General features: G+C 59.5%; 1 protein-coding gene across 1 annotated transcript in view; it reads left to right on the top strand.

Annotated features, from left to right (window-relative positions):
* The first annotated feature begins 9,228 nt into the window (after positions 1–9,228).
* Positions 9,229–18,825, top strand: part of OLFM1 (olfactomedin 1) — a 39,731-nt gene continuing 30,134 nt past the window's right edge. Inside the window, exon 1 of the mRNA XM_027966138.2 lies at positions 9,229–9,486. Coding sequence (XP_027821939.1) covers positions 9,421–9,486 — 66 coding nt within the window. The 5' untranslated portion in view covers positions 9,229–9,420. The remainder of the gene's footprint in view (positions 9,487–18,825) is intronic.

Genomic DNA, 18,825 nt, shown 5'->3' with positions numbered 1-18,825 from the left:
AAAGGGATCGGCTGCATTTGAAAATAAAACAGGCTCTCTTTCTTTGGTTCTCTGGTTGGTAAATGATTCTAAAAGTAAGAAATGACTTCCAGGGTTTCATTCCCGGGAGAGAGACGCTCCTGATAAACCAGCCCTCTAGCAAAACGCAACTGTAAATGGTGGACAAAATAGAAAACAATTCTCTGAAAGCGCTGAGGAACGGACATAAGCAGGCAAACATAGGATGGGGCTAGAAATAAGAGCGGGAGGCAGCGAGCGCGGCGGGCGAGTCCTGGGTCTCTGCAGCTGTGACCACAGGGCAGGGCTCTGATGGGAAGATCTGCTGTCCTCCTGGGAGGAACCTTGGGAAGGAGCCCAGGCAACGGAGAGTAACCCAGAAACGAACATCCAGGAAGGGGAGCCCATATCCTCGACAAAGGCTCCACCTGGGACCCTGGCTGGACCCTGAAACCCACACCAACAGAGCAGAAAACAGCAGGTGACCTGGAACTTAGGCCTAGTCGTCCGCAGGCGTGGCAGAGTTCATAGTTTGGGTCTAACCAAGTAAATTGCCTTAAAAATATCACCCCTTCAGAGCCGCACAACAGAATCCAAAGTCTCAGAACAAAGCAATAGTAGTTTCCAAAGGCATTCAGCGATGAAAAATCAGGAAAATTTGATATATTTACAAGGAAAAGATCCAGAGACGGACCAAACATGGCACCAGTGGGCAAGGGCAATCTTTGTTAACTATGTCCATGGGGGAAGGGAAATCCCATCACAAGAAACTGAGAGAGGACCCCGGACAGAGAAACAGAAAATGCAAACACATCCAAGTGGAAAGTTTAGGGCTGAAAAATAAAGCATCAGACTTTAAAATTTTTCCAGATGGGCTTAATTAACAGCTTGGAGGTAACAGAGGAAAGAATCAGCAAATTTGAATATGGAATGATAGAAATCCTCCAACACCAAGGAGAGAGAGAAAAACCACTAGGAAAATAGATGGCATCTTAGAAGGCATCCTTAAAGAAAACCCTCTCAGCCAAGATGTTTACATCCGACCAGAGAGGCTGCAACAGTGAAGAATATAGACATGGTTTGTTACAAGACAAGGAAGAACACCCTTCTCCAGATGCTAAACCACAAGGAACGCTGAGGGAGTTCCTCAGGTAAATTGTAACGATACCCGGGGGGAATGTGAACCTTTGGGAATGGATGACGCCCATCAGAAATGGCAAGTATCAGGCCAGTCAGTGGAAAGTGACTGCGGCTGTTCAGCTGCCAGGTCGTGTCCGACTCTCTCGACCCCATGGACTGCAGCACGCCAGGCCTCCCTGGCCCTCTCCATCTCCCGGAGTTGGCCCACGTTCACGTCCATCGCGTTCGTGATGCCGTCGAGCCATCTCGTCCTCCGATGCCCTCATCCACTTCTGCCCTCCATCTTTCCCAGCATCAGAGACTTTTCCAACGAGTTGGGTGTTCACATCAGATGACCAAAATACTGGAGCTTCAGCATCAGTCCTTCCAATGAGTACTAAGGGCTGATTTCCTTTAAGACTGACTGGTTCGATCTCCTTACTGTCTAAGGGACTCTCAAGGGTCTCCTCCAGCTCCACAATTCGAAGGCATCAACTCTTTAGTGCCCTGCCTTCGTTATGGTCCAACTCTCACAAGTGACCACTTTCCCCTTAATTTCTTTAAAATACATGTGACTGGTTAAAGGGAAAACACACTGTCTTTGGGGTTTATAGAACATGGGAAGCAATGCTCTTGACAGCAGTGCCACAGAGGGTGAGAGTGTGGACGGATCTATAGTGTCGTAAAGTGGCACGATATTAACCCACATAGACAGTGAGACATTAGGGCGTTCATGTCATAATCCCCAAACCATCACTAAAATAACAATGCAAAGATGTGCAAATCAAAGGCCCAAAGGTTACTTGCAATGGAATTATTTTTTAAATGCTCAAATAATCCAAAAGAAAGGAACAATAATAAGAAACAAGAGGAAAAACAGGAAAATATAGAACAATACATATGAATATTAATAGAGTAAGTGCTCTAATTAGAAGTATCAGAATGGGTTTTTTTGAAAAACAAGACCCACCCAACTCTATACTGTTGACAAGAGAAGTGCTCCAAAAAAGACAAAAACGGGCTGAAAGTAAGTGGATGAAACATATATCCCACACAGGATACAAGTAAGAAGCCTCAGCAGCTTCGTTAACATCAGGTAAAACAGGCACCAAGACAAAGACTGCTGGCACAAGGGAGGGACAGATATCTTTGTCATAAAGATGAAAGGGCCAGTTCATCAGGAAGACAGAACAATCGCGAATGCGTGTCCCCCTAATAGCAGCCTCGAGATGCAGGAAACCAACACCTATAGAACTGAAGGACAGTGCAATTCCACGACTGTAGTCGAATGTTTTAATGCTCCTCTGCCAACAACGGAGAGAAGAGCTGGAGGGAAAAAAATCAATAAAAACTTGGACGACCTGAACAACGCTATCTATCTCCGCGGCACAGTTGATGCGTATCAAACACTTTGCCCAACAAAGAGAAATACACGTTTCTTTCCTAAGGGCACACGGTCTGCGTACCAAGACAGACAATATTCTGAGCCACACAGCGAGTCGGAGAATCTATGTCAGTCGGAGAACCGATGCCAGTCGGAGAATCTATGTCAGTCGGAGCATTGATGTCAGTCAGAGTACTGGTGTCAGTCAGCGAACCAATGCCAGTCAGAGAACCTATGTCAGTGGGAGCCCCGATGTCAGTCAGAGAACCGATGTTAGTCAGAGAACGGATGCTAGTCGGAGAATCTATGTCAGTCGGAGCCCCAATGCCAGTCTTTCCAAAGTACTGGAGTTTTAGCTTTAGCATCAGTCCTTCCAGTGAACACCCAGGACTGATCTCCTTTAGAATGGACTGGTTGGATCTCCTTGCAGTCCAAGGGACTCTCAAGAGTCTTCTCCAGCACCACAGTTCAAATGCATCAATTCTTCGGTGCTCAGCCTTCTTCACAGTCCAACTCTCACCTCCATACATGACCACTGGAGAAACCATAGCCTTGACTAGATGGACCTTTGTTGGCCGAGTAATGTCTCTGCTTTTGAATATGCTATCTAGGTTGGCCATAACTTTCCTTCCAAGGAGTAAGCGTCTTTTAATTTCATGGCTGCAGTCACCATCTGCAGTGATTTTGGAGCCCCCCAAAATAAAGTCTGACACTGTTTCCACTGTCTCCCCATCAGCATCAGTCCTTCCAATGAATATTCAGTACTGATACAGATACAGTGAAAACGCACTTCACTGCACGTGGCCCCAGGATGGTGAAGCACAGCAGCTTTAACACCTGCACCGTCCCTTGCTCTTCTCTGACCAGGAGGAAAGCTGGGAGCTGGGTGGGCTACCAGGGTGCGAACCCCTCATGGGAGCCAGCCAGGCCCAGGCTGGGGGCCTGGGCAGGACGGTCAGGTGAGAAGCAGGGGCGCTGGGCTGGACCCAACCCCACAGCGGCAGCGCGGCGCGTCCTGGCCTCGGGGAGGACACCGCCCATCTGGCTTCACCCCGGTTCCCTCTGCCTGTCCTGGCAACCCTGTCTCCTCTGCCCATCGGACCCCGAGGCAGCCCACCCCAGCCTCCGACTCAGCGCGCCCCACACCTAGCATCTCCTCCCAGGCCTCTCACCCAGAGCCCCTGACACCGCTACCTGCTCTCTCCACGTCTCCCCTGCAGGGAAAGCCCACTTGCCACCCAGAGCCCCAAGCCAGCTCCTAAACCACTCTTGGCTCCCCAGCCCCACACCCAGCGGTCAGCAGGTCCTGTCCATCCATGCCTCCATCCATGCCTTACACGTCCCCTTCAGCCAAGCCCAGGGAAACAGCCTTGGGGGTCCCACTTCGACCCCCCGCCCACCTCCCTTTTCCACAGGGAGGCAGAGCTCTCCAAATGCACCCAGACCAGGTCACCTCCCATCCCCCAAGCCTGGCCGCCCCGTCACGAGAATAGACTCTAAACGCACCTCCGCAGGGGGCACGGTCTTGCCAGCTCCCACCCCTGTGCTCCATCTCCAGTCCCCGCTCCCTCTGCCCGCGCCCGACGTCTCTACCCCCCCCCCCCCCCCACCCCCCGGCACAAAGTCACCACCGGATGCTGTTTCCCACCCCAAAGGCCCTCAGAGGGCTTTCCTGGCCTTTACCCCCCCAGCACCCACCACAGGCAATATTCACCCAGCTTTTCATTCGCTTTTTTTCTGTCCCTGCTCTCCACTGAACAACAATGGTCCAAAAGACATCCACGCCCTAACCGTCCCTGCCAAAGTTACTTCATACGGAAAAGGTGTCTTTGGAACTGGGATCAAGGTAAGGATCTTGCCGTGGGGAGACCATTCTGGACTATCCAGGTGGCCCCTGATGCAATCTCAAGTGTCCCTGAAGGAGGGACCCAGGGGAGATTCGCAGCCACAGAGGGGAAGGGGAGGTGAAGACGGAGCAGAGAGCGTGAGGATGTGGGCCTCGGAGATGATGCGGCTACAAGCCGAGGAGCTCAGGCAGTCGACCGGCAGCAACTGAAAGCCAGGAAGGACCCTGGAGCCCCCGGGGGCAGGCCGGCGTCACTCCTGGCAAGTTAGTCTGAGCGGTGGGAACAGGGCACGGTTGCTGCTCCCGGGAACAGGGAGACTGTGGGCTGGGATGCTCAGGGCCCCGGGAGCTGTGTCACGGCCCCTCTCACTAAGCAGCCAGGGAGCTGTCAGGCTGGGAGCCGGCTCCCAGTCCGGGGTTCAGGGAAGAGTCTGAGGGCATCACAGACGTGTGGTTGCTGCTGTGGCCTGGAGCAAGCACCCGGCGGAGACCTTCAGGAGGCAGGAAGACGGGGAGGACCACAGGGCCCGGTGACGGCCATGGGGAGTGGGCGGCAGGTCCGGAGGGAGGGCGGGCTCCAGGGGAGGTGGGGGCACCAACCACAGCGGGGCGCCGCTGAAGTCTCCACGTGAGATGAAGGCCCTCGTTCAGCAGCTGGGTTTGGTGGCCTGAGCTGGGAGCCAGGAGAGATCAGGAGAGCCGTGGACACGGGGAGTGAAGAGCCTGCTTCTCTGAAGGGGACCGAGAGAGGGCCCGACGCGGGAGGGAAGAAAGAGAAAGGGCGCCCTCAGTAAGCGGGGTCACACGGCTGCCCTTCGGTGCCCGTGGGAATGGCGGGGGAAGGGCGGGGCTGGAGGCAGACCATCCCAGGACAGAGCAGGCCTCAGCCCGGACGTGGACCTCCAGGTGGGAGCCCCATGCACAGTGCAGGCCGTGTGAGGAGGGGACCACGCCGGTGAGAGCAGCTGAGAGAGTCTGAGCTGCAGAGGGGCTGAGGCAGGACCCCTGGGAGCGCCGGGCACCCTTGCAGGCAGGTCACAGGTTCACAAGAACTGTCCGAACGGTCCCAGGAGCTGTCCCGGAGCAGGCAGGATGGGGACCGCCAGGGGGCTAGAGGCCGAGAGTGCCTCCAAGGATGGTTCCGGAAGCCCAGCTGGGCAGAGGGGAGGGGAGGGAGGGGAGGCAGGGGTGGGGGGCGTAGCTGGGGCTGCAGCCTGGGGAGTGGGGGTCTTAGTGCCACCGGCTCCTGGATGGTCAGCGGCAGAGTGACCGTCACCTCCCACAAGGCCTGGGGCTCCCGGAGAAGCGGTATAAGCCCCGGGACAGCTGGGCACACCGCAGGGATGAGAAAGGGGTCATCTGCGTGCTCCTCACTTCCGCCCTGACACTGCCCCGCATCCAGGACTGGCCGCAGCTTCTGCCCAGACAACTTCCCAAGATTAGAAGCCGGCCACCTGGTCCAAGGGCTGACCAGTGAGTGCCCGCTGGTGCCTGCAGCCGGAGACCAACCCTGTCTGTCCAGGCCTGTCACACAGTAGGTCTCGGTCAACAGCTGCCATTCGTGAGGGTCAGTCCAACAAGGAGAGTGGGCACCAGGGAGGCTGAGAAGGGAGGGTGGAGGTCTGGTGAGGGGGACGAACGGGCAGTGGGCAGCCCACAGCTCTGAGCACCGAGGCCAGGCCGCTCGCGTGGGCTGGGCCCCACTTGCTGGGAAATTTGCAGGGAGGAGGAGGGAGAGGCAGTGCCGTTGCCTAGGCAACCGCTCTGTCACCTTCTAAGAAGCTTGGCAGAGGGGGGAGGAGGCCTGTCTTAAAGGAGCAGGAGCCCCATTGACTTGGCGGCGTCCTGAGGAGTCTCGGCAGGAAGTCGGTTCCTTCCGAGCTCAGGCCCGAGCTCCAGACGGACGGATGGCAGGAGAGGGGGTGCCCAGGACCTGCAGCACCCGCTGAAGGGGCTCAGGGCTGGCACAAGGGGGCAAGAGGCCGCTCCGGCTGCCGGACACACAGACACAGCCCCCAGCCTGATTCTACCTGCAGCCACTGCTCTGGGGGCTTCACGGTCTGCCAGGCGGGAAAGTCGCTGGGCGAGGAGACTGGAATCTAAGCTGGTCAGCAGAGTGTGTGGCCACCTCGCACCCCAGCTTTGGCCAGCCCCAAAGCAGTGGTCGGGAGCAGAGAGCTGAGGAGGGGCTGCTGGGGGCGCCGGGGTGGGCACTCCAGCAGAACAAGGCCCAACTATAAGAGGACTCGGTTTGCAGGAGGGAATAGGGATATACACCCTGACGATGCGAACCAAGCCCTGAAACGCAGAGACGCTTCCTTTCTCCATATCACGGGGCTCTTTCGGGAGAGCCTAGCTCGTGCCACGAAGACAAACGAGCTTTCAGTCAGCAACATCTCAGTTTGACTTCGTCTTCCCAGCCTCTGTCAGGTTCAAGGACAAGCTAGGATTTCCAAGTTGCAAAGCGTGCGGGAGTGACATCAGCTCTGCTCACCTGTCCCCTGCCTTTGGTCTGTGGGCCTGGCACGTCCTGGGCGCTTCCTGAGGCCGCGGCTCCCTCCCTGTTCACAGCTGGCAGGTAGGGGCCGCCTCACTGACGCCCCCGCAGAACGCGTGGGCACGGAAGGGTGACCCTCATGGCCAGAAGTCAGATTTGGTTTTAGGGGACAAGACCCAGTACTTCTTCCCAGTACTTCGTCTGCACGCAGAGGAAACGTCTGCGTCACCCGAGCTGGCCCCAGCACCCCCCGTCCCGGGCAGCGGCTTCTGTCTCTCCTGCTACATTCTTCTTTGTACGTTAACTCTTCAAGCAATAAAAATAATGAGTCTGTGTAACTCTTTAAAACAACTTTCTTACACATGTACACCCGTGGTGGATTCATGTCAATGTATGGCAAAACCCACACAGTATTGTAAAGTAAAATAAAGTAAAAAAAAAAACAAAAAAACAACTTTCTTAAGATATAATTCACAAACCATACAATTCACCCACTTAGAGTATACAATCCGATGGTTTTGGTATATCACATTATCATTTTCCCTGTAAAAATTGAATATAGTAAAATATATATTTCCACTCCAGTATTCCTGCTTAGAGAATCCCACGCACAGAGGAGCCTGGCGGGCTACAGTCCGTGGAGTCACAAAGAGTCAGACTTAAGTGAAACGACTTAGCATGCACGGATGCCTTGATTTGCAACATCACCTTGCCGACAGAGGTCTGTGTAGTCAAAGCTGTGGTTTTTCCAGGAGTCGGGTACAGATGTGAGAGTTGGACCATAAAGAGGGCTGAGCACCAAAGAATGGATACTTCCAAACTGTGGTGCTGGAGAAGACTCTTAAAGAGTCCCGTGGACTGCAAGATCAAACCAGTCAATCCTAAAGGAAATCAATGCTGAATACTCATTGGAAGGACTGATGCTGAAGCTCAAGCTCCAATACTTTGGCCACCTGACGTGAAGAGCCAACTCATTGGAGAAGACCCTGATGCTGGCAAAGACTGAAGGCAAAAGGAGGAGGGGGCGACAGAGGACGAGCTGTTAGACAGCATCACTGACTCAGTGGACATGAGTCTGAGCCAACTTGAGAGACAGTGAAGGTCAGGGAAGCCTGTTGTTGCAGCGCACGGGGTTGCAAAGAGAAGGACGCGACTGAGCGGCTGAAACAGCGGCAGCCTCGCTCTGGGACTTCCCGCTGTGGCGACCCGTGTGAGTTACACCTCAGGCTCCAGCTTCCCCACCTGTGGTGTAAGAGGCCTGGGCCACTCCACCCCTCGACTCTGTTCTGCAACTGTCAGCTGTTAGACATTTCCTCCATGGAGTTTACTTTCCGAAGACTGAACACTGAGGAAGAGGTGCGAGGGAGGTTTCCTAACACCTAGTACCAGGGTAGCTTCTCAGAGAACAGCGGTGCTTCGGGATTTCTCCCCTCGAATGGCCATATGATGGAGACTATGGGCTCTAAGACTCGGATCTGGCTGGGAGTGCATGGGAAAGGAGAGCATGGGGCCCACATAGAGAGGGGCCAGGAAGAAAGCGCGTCTCCTCACAGCTGGAGGGTGGAGTCCACGCCTCTGGGTAAGACAGCAGCCGGGGCTCAGGGGTCTGGAGCCCACCGAACTCTCCTAGGCTCCCAGTTCAGCAAAGGCATCCTGGGTGGGCAGAGTTGGGTCTGTTTCCATCTGAACACACGTGCACACACCCAGAGCAGACGCACACGCCCGTGCACACCTGCCCCCATGTGTGCAAATGAACCACGAACACAAGGACAGACCCCCAGCCAAGAGGCCCACCTGGACAGAAGTGCCTGCAGGCAACATCTGTTCCCTCTTTGCTCTCTTGCTAGGCACCCCGGAGGACAGGAAGGAGACCCGTGAGGGCCCGCTCTTGAGCTCTGAGTCCATCCCCCTTCAACTCTCCCCCATCCCCCCTCCCGGCTCCTCAGCTTATCTCACTGAGGCGTGGCCTCCAAGGACACCTCCGGGAGATGGCCAGCCTTTCCATCCTCGGCTTGCGCCCCTCCCTGCTCTGCGTCCACTCTTTGAGTCCAGGGGGGCCCGGATCCCAGAGGCCAGGGGCCTGGAGCCACGCCGCCCAGCCAGCCAGGGTGGAGTTTTCCCTCCCAGTTAAATTTCCCCCGCCTGCTTGATGTCACATCCTGTCCCGGCTTCCCCGCCGCCGCCCTCCCCACCCCCGCGCGTGAGCGTGGCGCGCGGGCCCCCCTGCGCCTCCCCGCCCCCGCCCCTTCCCCGCAAACTTTTGGCACCCGGGCCGCCCAGCCGCGCGCCCGAGCTCTGCGGGCGCGGGGCCGTCAGGAGGAGGGGCCGAGGAGGGGCGGAGGGGCGGCCCGCCCCGCCCGGCGACCGCGGAGCCGCTCGACTCGCGGGAGATGCAGAGCGGAGGCTCCGCGAAGCAGACCCCGCGCGCCGCCTGCTCCGGGTGCTGAAGGCGCGGGGACACGGCCGGGCGCCGCCGCGGAGCCCGCAGACCGGGAGCGCGTCCGCGTCCACGCAGCCGCCGGCCGCCGAGCACCCAGGGCTCCCCGCACGCCAGGACGTCGGAGGCGGCCGCGAGACATGCAACCGGCCCGGAAGCTCCTCAGCCTCCTGTTCCTCATCCTGATGGGCACCGAACTCACCCAAGTACGTGCATCCAACGCCATTTTCCTCCCTGCGTGCGAGGCGCCCGCCCGGCCCGGAGCCGGCAAAGTCGGGGAGCCGCTCCGCACAGCTCGGCGCCCCCCACCCCCGCCCCGGCCCGGGCGCGGCCGCGGGATTGGGGAGGGGACCAGCTGCACCTGGGATGCAGGAGAGGTGCAGGCTGATCCCAGACTGCTGCTGTGTCCCCCAGGACCCTTAGCCCTGACCCCTTCCTCCTGGACGCCCTGGCTGCCCACTCCCTGCTGAGAAGTTCAAGGGGCAGTGGAGGGGGCCTTTGGGCAGCTATTGTCATCGGGGAGGAAGAGGGAGGAAGACCGAGCGGGCGTTCGGAGCCGTGGCGCGCTCGGAGGCGGATGTGACCCAACTCCCGCCCCTGCATCCCTGTCCCTGGCTACAGTTGCTGCCCTTGGGGCTCCTGAGCTGGCGGTGGGCATGGTGCCGGGAGACGGGACCGGGGAGGGCAAGCCGCCGTGTCTGAGGCTTGGGTGCATTGTGGGCTCCATGTGGAGGTTTGGGGGGGAGGTTGTGGCCACATGCGTGGCATGAAGTGAGTGGCGAGCGTGTGTGGGCACCGCTGGGCATTTTAAGTGGACCAGCCATCCCTGAACAATGTATCAATAGAGAGCCTGTCTCGGGCTGGCATTCTCCATTTTCAAATGCATCTGAGAGCTGGCGGGTCTGGGGCGCCGGGCGGGGTGTCACTTTGGCAGCTGGCAGGTCTGGGGCGGCGGGCTGGGTGTTGCTTTGGCACTGGGGTGTTGGCAAGAGGCTGCCAGCTTCGGGAGCCAGGCCGCTCAGAGTGACATTAAAATGCCCTTTCCACGGTGCCACTGTGCCACGATCTGAGCCGGGAGATGCCCTTTGCAGCTGCGAGTCCGGGAGGTGCTGAGGGTGCTGTCAGGAGCTTGGCCCCAGGCACCAGCTGCCCCCAACCCTCCTCTCTTCCCTCTTGCCTCTGCACCTCCCTCCCTCCCAGAATAAAAGAGGAAACAAAAGAGAGAAGAGAGGGTGAGAGGTGGATCGCAGGAGAGAAGGCTCTGGAATAAGCAGCCCTTGTTTTCGCCGGGAAGTGCTTGCCGGTTCCCTGGCTCTTCGGGAAGTGCGTGCGGCCCCAGCCCCAGCCGCGGGAGGGTCTGTCTTCGCTCGGAGACCCTGCTGGTGCCACAGAGGAAATCAGCCAGGCCCCCTGGAGAGGGTCCACCCAGTCTCCGGGAGAGTTTTCCTGGCTGTGGGGAAGGCCTGGCCGAGGGGCAGACTCGGGCTCTGTGAGTGGACACTGCAGGAATGCACGTGCCCACTCACACACGCTCCCACGCCACGCACACGAGCACACACAGCAGAAGGGAGCCAGGAGGCATGTGCCTACTTCAGACATCGCGGGGAGGAGACGGCTGGTCTGGGTGCCCTGGAAGTGACCACCCTCGGGCCCTCCAAGCCCTACTGGCCTCCTCACCTCCAGGCTCCCTGAGTCTCCATTTCCAGCCCTCCTCCAGGGCTTCACTCCTCAGTCTTTTTAAAGATCCCCTGTCCTTGGAAGAAACTTCTGGTCTAGCTTGGGTTGGAAGCTTTGTCTGGTTGGCGAGAGCTCTTGCCCGTCCACGCTGTCGGCGCTGGACGTCCGAGTGTGGCCAGCCCCAGCACACACCCCTGCAGCCACACCACCCCTTCAGGACCCTGGTCAGCTCCCAGAGGCCGCTGGGCCAGGAAGGGAAATGATGTTGTTGTCTTTGGAAGCTTCCTGTTTGTGAAGCGGAGCTGTAGGATCCCTCAAGGGAATGCCTCCCTCAACACAGCTGAGGGGCAGGGCCCTACCCTCCCGGCCTGCCTCTGAGTCTGTGCTGTGAGAATCTTCCGTCAGAAGCCTAGTATTCCTAATGGGAATGGGATTTTAGAACCGAGGCCCAACTGGCAGAGATTGCTTTAACCGGTCCACATCTGTGAAGCGGTCAGAGGGTGGCTGGCTTGGCCCCCGTCTCCAGAGACCCTGGCTTCCCTGGCCCCACCCAGGTGGGCTTCTTTGGGGTCAGGCCAGGCGCCTCTCTCCTTTGTCAGACCTCTAAGGCGGGGACTGGGTTTGGAGGTGGGTGTAGGTACAGGGCTGCTGTGAATCTGAGAGCTCCCCTGGGACACCCCTACCCAAGACCCTTGCTTTCTTGATCCCAAAGGGATCTGACTCTGGGAAGCCACACTGCCTGGTGTCAGGAGCGTTGGTCCCTGCACGTGTGATGGGTGAATCCCCTCTGGGCTTCAGGACAAGGAGGGCAGGGCAGTGTTGACCAGCCTGGGTGGGCTCTGTCGGCCCCCACCCTCTTCCTCTCCCGCTTCAAGTAAGCTGCCCCCACGCCCGCACCCTCCGTCTCAGGGCCCTTCCGGAGAACGTGGACACAAGGTTCCAGGGCCGCTGTGTTTGTGGATTAGGGCCCGTCCGAATGCGAACAAGTCGGAACCGTGTGGGTGTCACCTGCGCTGCTTGAAGGATTCAGGCAGACGGGCGGGGGGCGGGAGGAGCGCACATGGCCGGGCCATCTGTTCTCCCAACAGCGCGCTTACGATGAGCCACTCAGTCAAACGCCAGCTAGTGATCGATGGCCTACTACGTGCCAGGCTCGTGGGCCCAGATGAACTCTGTCCCCAGAAGGAAAGACGCTTGACTGGGCCTTGTGCTGTAGTTTTTAGGAAGAGGCTGGCATTTCCAGCTCCTTGAGAAGCACCAGCAAAGCTTCCCGGCAGAATGCAGAGCCCGACCTGCGTCTTGGTGGAGGTGCCCTGCCCACCCCAGCCCAGCTCACCTTCCCTTGCAAGAAGCACATGGCCCGCCATGAGAGATGGCCCGGAAGGGGAGGGCAGCTCTTGACAGTGACCCTGGGCCCAGCTGCCCCTCCCCTCCCGGCCCCACCAGCCACTCTCTGGTGATCTTGAGAAGGGCTCTGAGCTTCAGCCTGGACGTCTACCCTTTTAAAAGAAGAGCATGAAGGTGAGGCTCGAGGACGCCCCCGCTGCCACCCCGCTCCGGCCTGTCCTCCTTTCTTGCCAGTGCCCCTCTCTGATACCAGCTGCTCAGGCTTGACTCCGGCACGCCTGGGCTGGTGATGCTGAGTCCAGGCCTGGCCGTCTGGCACACGGGCCACGGTGCTTAGTGGGGGGACTGAGACGCTGCCAAGCCGGCTTGTTCGAGAGGCCCAAGGACTCTGGGATCGGAGTGGAGGGAGCTGAGAGTGCTTTGGAGAAGGGTGCCGTTTGCACCTGCCGAGCCCAGGCAGGAAGATGGGGAGGGACAGGTGGGCAGGGCTGCTGCACGCAGAGGCCACATCACGCAGACGGGCCCAGAACCTCGGCGCACAGCAAAGGAGCGCTGAGGGGTTAGCTTTATCTCGGGTGAAGTGGAGCCTTTTTCATTAGTCCCCAGGCCGGGCGTGGCCTTTTGGACCCCTCGCGGTGGGGGTTCCATCTGTGAAAGGAGCACAGGGCGCCTCGGAGCGTCAGCTGTCCCTGGGCCCTCGGGGGCCCCCAGGCTTTATGGGGTGACTGGTGACGCTTGCCCGGAGCTTGGGGAGCTCCCTGCAGGTCTCAGCGTCCGAGAAGAGGTCTGAGTGGCCCCCGGCAGTGGGGTGGGGGTGGGTTTTGTGAGCCGACAGGCAGGTGTCGCAGCGGGGCTGGCATGGAGCTGACTATCAGGACCCTCTCTCTTCAAACCTGTTCTCACCTCCTCACATCCAGCCAGAGTGAAGACCCCAACCCAGCGCCCCGAACAAAGCAAACAAGAGTAAAGCTGTCCGTTCAGACAGAAGCATGGATTCTGCCACCTGCTTGGATGCGAGCTGGGGCTCGGCAACCCCACTGGCATCCTGTCCATCTGCCCCAGGCCCTCACTTCCCCCAGCTCTTTGGTGCACCTGTGCTGGGGTGTTAGTGGTCCAGGGAGTGGGGGCTTCAGGACGGCTGGGCTCGTTCCCTCTACCAGGCAGTTCAGAATGCATGGAGTTGACTCTGTCTCTGCAGTGAGCTTGGCCACTGCCTCGGGGGCTGGCCAGAGGCTGCCCAGGAGGTGCCCCTGTTTCTGGGCGGGAAGGCCCCGGGACACCCTCTGTGACACCCAGGGGCAGGGCTGTAAATCCCCGTTGTGAGGCAGCTGCTTCCTCTCTGAAAGCAGTGTGTCCCTCATCCCACCGACTCCAGCCTTCCCCAGTGGAAAGAAAGGTGATGTTCTGCCTTGGGTTGTATTTATTACACGAGTTACCGGGCCCCGTAATCAGTATTAACACCCAGTGTAAAGCCGTGCAAAACTAGTACCTGGCTGAACTGAATTAGGTGCACACCACTGCGGGCGGGGCAGTGGGGACAGGAGCTGGTCTCGGCTTTGGGGGGTGCCCCACGGACACTCTTCACCCCCGGGCAGGAGCCTGAGGTCCCTCCCACGGCGGCTCAGACAAGGGGGGAGAAACCGCAGAGAGAAATGCACCGTCTCCACGTTTTCAGACTGTTACACGTCAGAAACTTGGCCAGGAGCTGAAGGCACTAGGGGGGAAACCAGTCGTGAGGGTTAACATCCCTGCGTGGCGCTGAGCGCCGGCCCCTCCCCACCGCGGGAGCCTACGCCTCAGCACCCTGAGCCACTGTCCCGTCTCCAGACGAGGAGGCCGAGGCGCGGGCGGCGGGTGCTGAGTCACCTGCCCAGCGGCCCAGCGAGTAGGTAGCAGACCCCGGATGCAGCCCCGGTCTGCCGGACACCCGAGTTTGTGTTCTCGTTACGAAAGAGAGAGAAACACAAAGCGCAGAGAATGGCATCGCTGAGGACCAGTAAGGAAGGGGCCGGCTCGTGTGGCCTTTGGAAGAGGGTTTGAAAGCCGGGTCTCTAACTGTGTGGCCCCGCGCTCAGCCCGCTCTGGACCTGGAGCTTTGTGAAGGGGGGCCCTCGGGGGTCAGCTGCTTCCCGCCCCTGAGCTGGAGAGAGCCGGCAAGCCCTTCATCCTGGGAGGGGGAGGGCGCCTTCGAGGGAGCACTGGGCTTCACCTCAGCTCTCTCCCGCCTAAAGGGAGGCTTCACTCAGGGAGCTGTGCACTGCCGGACTCTGCAAGCATCTGCTCAGGGACTGAGCTCTGGGGAGTGAGAAACAGGACCCGGCCCTTCTTGGTCCATGTCCCCTCTGAATCTCCGAACCACCCCCGACACCCGGTTACACTGTTTGTTGCGTTTGGTGGGATCTGTAATTTGGGGGGAAGACAGCACTTCTCAGGTGGCTCAGCTGGTAAAGAATCCGCCTGCGGTGCGGGAGACCTGGGTTCGATCCCTCGGTTGGGAAGATCCCCTGGAGAAGGGAAAGGCTACCCACTCCAGCATCCTGGCCTGGAGAATCCCATGGACTGTGTGGTCCATGGAGTTGCAAAGAGTCAGACATGGCTGAGCGACCTTCACTCTTCACTTTCACAGTACAGCTGCAGGAAGGGGGTTCCTCCTTACTAACAGGGCCCCCCCTCTCCTGCACCCAGTTAAACCCTAGGACAAACGCCAGCTGACAGTGGGCCATGGCGACGTTTAGAAGACGTGGGCTTCCACATCTCCTTGCCCAGGTCTCAGCAGAGGGCGCTTGGCCTGCGTGTTCCTGACGTTCAGGTCACGGCATCTAAAAGCAGACCCTCAGTAAGAGGGGGTGAGTAAGAAGCGTCTCAACCGAGGAGTCCAGGGCAGAGGAGGGAAGGTGCCAAGGCCCCAGGCTCTGTCTCGGGGGAGCTTTCACCCTGGCGATGCTCGTCTAGGGCATTCAGTGCACGCAGCATGGTGAGCACGCCCTCCGGGAGCTTAACCCTCCCAGCCCAGGCGTCCCCAGGCGCACCCGGCCCTCACAGGGGGCCCCGGCTTCACAGGATGCTTTGAGGGACTGAAGGTCAAAGAAAGAACAGAGGTGTGTCTGTAACTATTATCGATGACTTGGCTCTTCACTCCGTGCGCTGGCAGCACGGCAGGACCCCGAGAAAGGGTTGAGAACGCTTCTGCTCTGCTCTGTGACGGGTGGGCGTGCGCCCCGCCCTGCCCTGGGCAGCCCCTGAATCTCCCCGGGTGACTCTGCACGGCTGGAGTCAGTGGCGCGTGGCCCCTGGGGAGAGGGCACTGGCTGAGTGCCCCTGTAAATAGCTCGAGGGATTTCTCAGGCCAGCTCCACTCGTCAGCAGCGGGGCTGCAGTTTCTGAGGCCAAGTCCAGGCTCCACAGGCAGGGGCTGTGGTCAGCCTGAGATGCTGGTGAGGAGTGTAGAGCAGAGCATGTGCTCCCCGGAGTGGCTGCGTGCGGAAGCCTCTAGAATCCACCTGCGGGGAGGCCTCTGCTCTGAGCGAGTGTTACATCCTGGGGTGTTTCCTGCGTTCCCAGGCAGACCCTAGAGTTGCCTCTTAGATGTCCTCACAACGACATCACCCTCTAATTCAGGCCAGGGCCAGTCCTCCACTCGGTGTGACGGGGCCCTGCCCAGGAACGGGGACCTGCAGGCGTCCGCAGCCCCGGAGCCCAGCCCCGGAGCCCAGCCCCGACCCCGGTGCCCTCTGAACCCCCCCGCCCCTCACAGGCCTCTCCCACGACTGGGCCCCACTTCTACTGGGGGGCCTCAGACAAGGTGGGGCCGTGGCTTCCGTCCCCGTCTGGGCCAACGGTCTGAGGCGACGGGTCTGTAAGGAGCGTGGGACTTTCTCGAGCGGGAGCAGAGAAAGTGTGGGCCGCCCAGGGTGGGCCTGGGGCGGCCGGCTCTGCCGGCAGCGACAGCCCCGCTCGCCCTCCCCGGCTTGGGGTCTGAAGGCTGTGTGTCCTGACGGTAGAGCGGGAACGCGGGCTTGAGCAGGCGGTAGAGGAAGGACAGTCCGTGGTGGGCCCCTGCAGTGGTCCCCCGCGGCCACTGGGAGGGCGGCCTCCTCCAGCAGCGGGAGGCCAGGTCCTGCTGCCCCCAGAGCTCCCAGGAGAGCAGGAGGAAGGCAGGGGGGATGGAGCAGAGAGGCTCCGCGCCCCCGCTATCCCCGGCCTCCCCTCGCCTTCTCCCTCTCTCTCCCCTTCCTTCTTCTCCGCGCCCCCACCGCCAGCCACACGCATATACCTGAGGGAAGTAGGGATGTTCTTAAACAGCAGAAAGGCCTCCACACTTTCCTCTGGGGCCTGCCTTGGAGCAGGCTGGCCCCTGGCCCTGTAAGTCCCCGCGAGCCCCATGGGCCTGTTTCCCGTCCGTGGAAGGGAGGTGATCAGAGGCGCCTGCCCGACACGCTCCCTCGCCCCGCAGCCGGCCGTGGGGGGACTCTGTCTGCAACCCGGACCGCCTGCGAACACCACTCCTAAGGAGGACAGGCTTAGAGGCGGGAGGGCGCGTCCAGGGTTATGTAACGCCGGTCCCCGCCTGCAAAGCCGGGAGGCCCAGGGATCCTTGCTTCCCATCTGCCGGTGCCTTTGCAAGGAGCCCACCAAGGTCAAGGCTGGGACGGTCTGGCGTGAGGACAGATGACCCCGCCTGCAGGCCCCGCAGGGATCGGGGAGCAGGCAGAGCTCCCCGCCCTCCCCTGGGCTTAGCTGACCGGAGCCCAGCCGTGCTCTGGCAGGAGCGGCGGAGCGTTGTACCCACGGAACGGTGCACTGGGCAGGTGTCTGTGGCCACGAAGACACGGTGCTCCTGCGCCTCGAGAGCTCTCACCTGGCTCAGGCTGCGATCTGAATGCTTGCATCCCCCGCCCCCCACTGCCCACCAAATTGCATATGTTGAGATCCTCACCCCCAGAAGTGAGGGCACAAGGAGATGGGGGCTTCAGGAGTTGCTCTGCCCTCCTGAATGGGATCGGCCCCTCCTGACAAAGCTCGAGAGCCCCGCACCCCTCCCACCACGTGAGGACGCAGGGAGGCCGGCCCGCACTGGGCCGTGACCACAAGGCGCTTTGATTTCGGACACCCGGCTCCAGGACTGTAAGCAGGAAACATCCGCTGTTCATCAGCCACCCCGCTGCTGGTCTCAGATGGCCCCAAACACCGTGACATCCGAGGGGTGGAGGTGGACCGTGTCTTTGAGCCTGACCCTGGGAGAGGGGCTCCTCATGTGACCTTGGGCAGGTCTTGTCATCTTTCTAAGCCCCAAACGCCTTCTCTGTAAAGCCAAGCCACCCTGGCACCATCCCGAGGGCATCCGTGAGGATTCTGTGAGCCGCTTGCTTCGTGTAAGGGTGTCTGGGGCTCAGTACCTGCTCCATTAGTCCAAAGACGGCTATTCAGGGCTGCGAGTGTGAGTGAGCCCTGGCTCAAGGAGGGCTGTGTAGGAGCTGGGGTTCCGGTCCCTTGTAAGGAACACTTGGTGTTGGCCAGCGCCACGGAGCCTTTAATCCATAGGCCTCCACCCTTCAACAAGCCACAGTGTGCCTTTGGAAATGCTGTGTAGCTTCTAAATCAAATTACACTTGCTGAGGCTTCTCACGTGACCCTTTCCAAATGCATTAAAAGCAGTTGTCTCTCCTACTGAATCACAGATCCTGGACACTGGAGAGGACCCGGGCAGGGAATTAGATGGAAGTGACCTGCCTTGACCCTCCCAGTGGTGAGAGCCGCACGTTGTCGGCTACAGAAGGTGTGGCTCAGAGCAGCAGGGGTCCAGGGTCCCCGCGGGGGAGCCGGCTGCGTCCACCGCACAGCCCAGTGCCATCCACACACTCTGGGAGGGGAGGCGGGAGCAGTGCGTCTATCCGAGTCTAGGTAGCGAGCTGACCGGTGATGAGACGATGGCTAGGATTTAAGGGCGTCCGGTGGGTGTGAGTCAGCTTTCCTCCCATCCCTCTCCGTGCTCTGAGCTCCGGGGGATCAGCTTAGTTCCCAGGGAGCTGTAGGAATTCCAAGGTGCAGCCCGCATTTGACAAGCAGGTGTGAGTAACCCAAAGCTTTTTAAAGGACTCTTGTCAGCCATGTCTTATGGGGATGCCATGGACGCCTTCAGGCTCCCCTTCAGGACTGCAGGCTCAGGAGAAATATGATAAGGGGGTTTCAAGTCTCCAGGCTGGCCCTAACTGACTGCCCTCTGGTGCATCTGGGAGGGCCCAGGGCCAGGAGAGCAGGGGTGGGCTGGCCCCTCAACCTTGTTGAGGGGAGGGGGGGTCTAGTCCCAGCAGGTCTTGGGAGCAGGACTTGGCTCCATTGGTGCAAATGACCTGGATTTCATTTCCTCCGCTGAACAGCCCAGCCAGGCTGGCTCTCTTCTAATTTAGAGTACCCATTGTAAATCCCCTGGGACACTACTGTCATGAAATCAGATCAGAAGTTCTTCAAGATCAGAAGAGGTATTTTTCTTTCCACTCTCTGCGTCTGCACGTTTGGCGCTC

The sequence above is a fragment of the Ovis aries genome, chromosome 3 (assembly GCF_016772045.2).
Source record: "Ovis aries strain OAR_USU_Benz2616 breed Rambouillet chromosome 3, ARS-UI_Ramb_v3.0, whole genome shotgun sequence".
In the NCBI taxonomy this organism is placed as follows: domain Eukaryota; kingdom Metazoa; phylum Chordata; class Mammalia; order Artiodactyla; family Bovidae; genus Ovis; species Ovis aries.
Note: the sequence above shows the minus strand (reverse complement) of the source record. Positions and strands in the feature narration are given on the sequence as shown.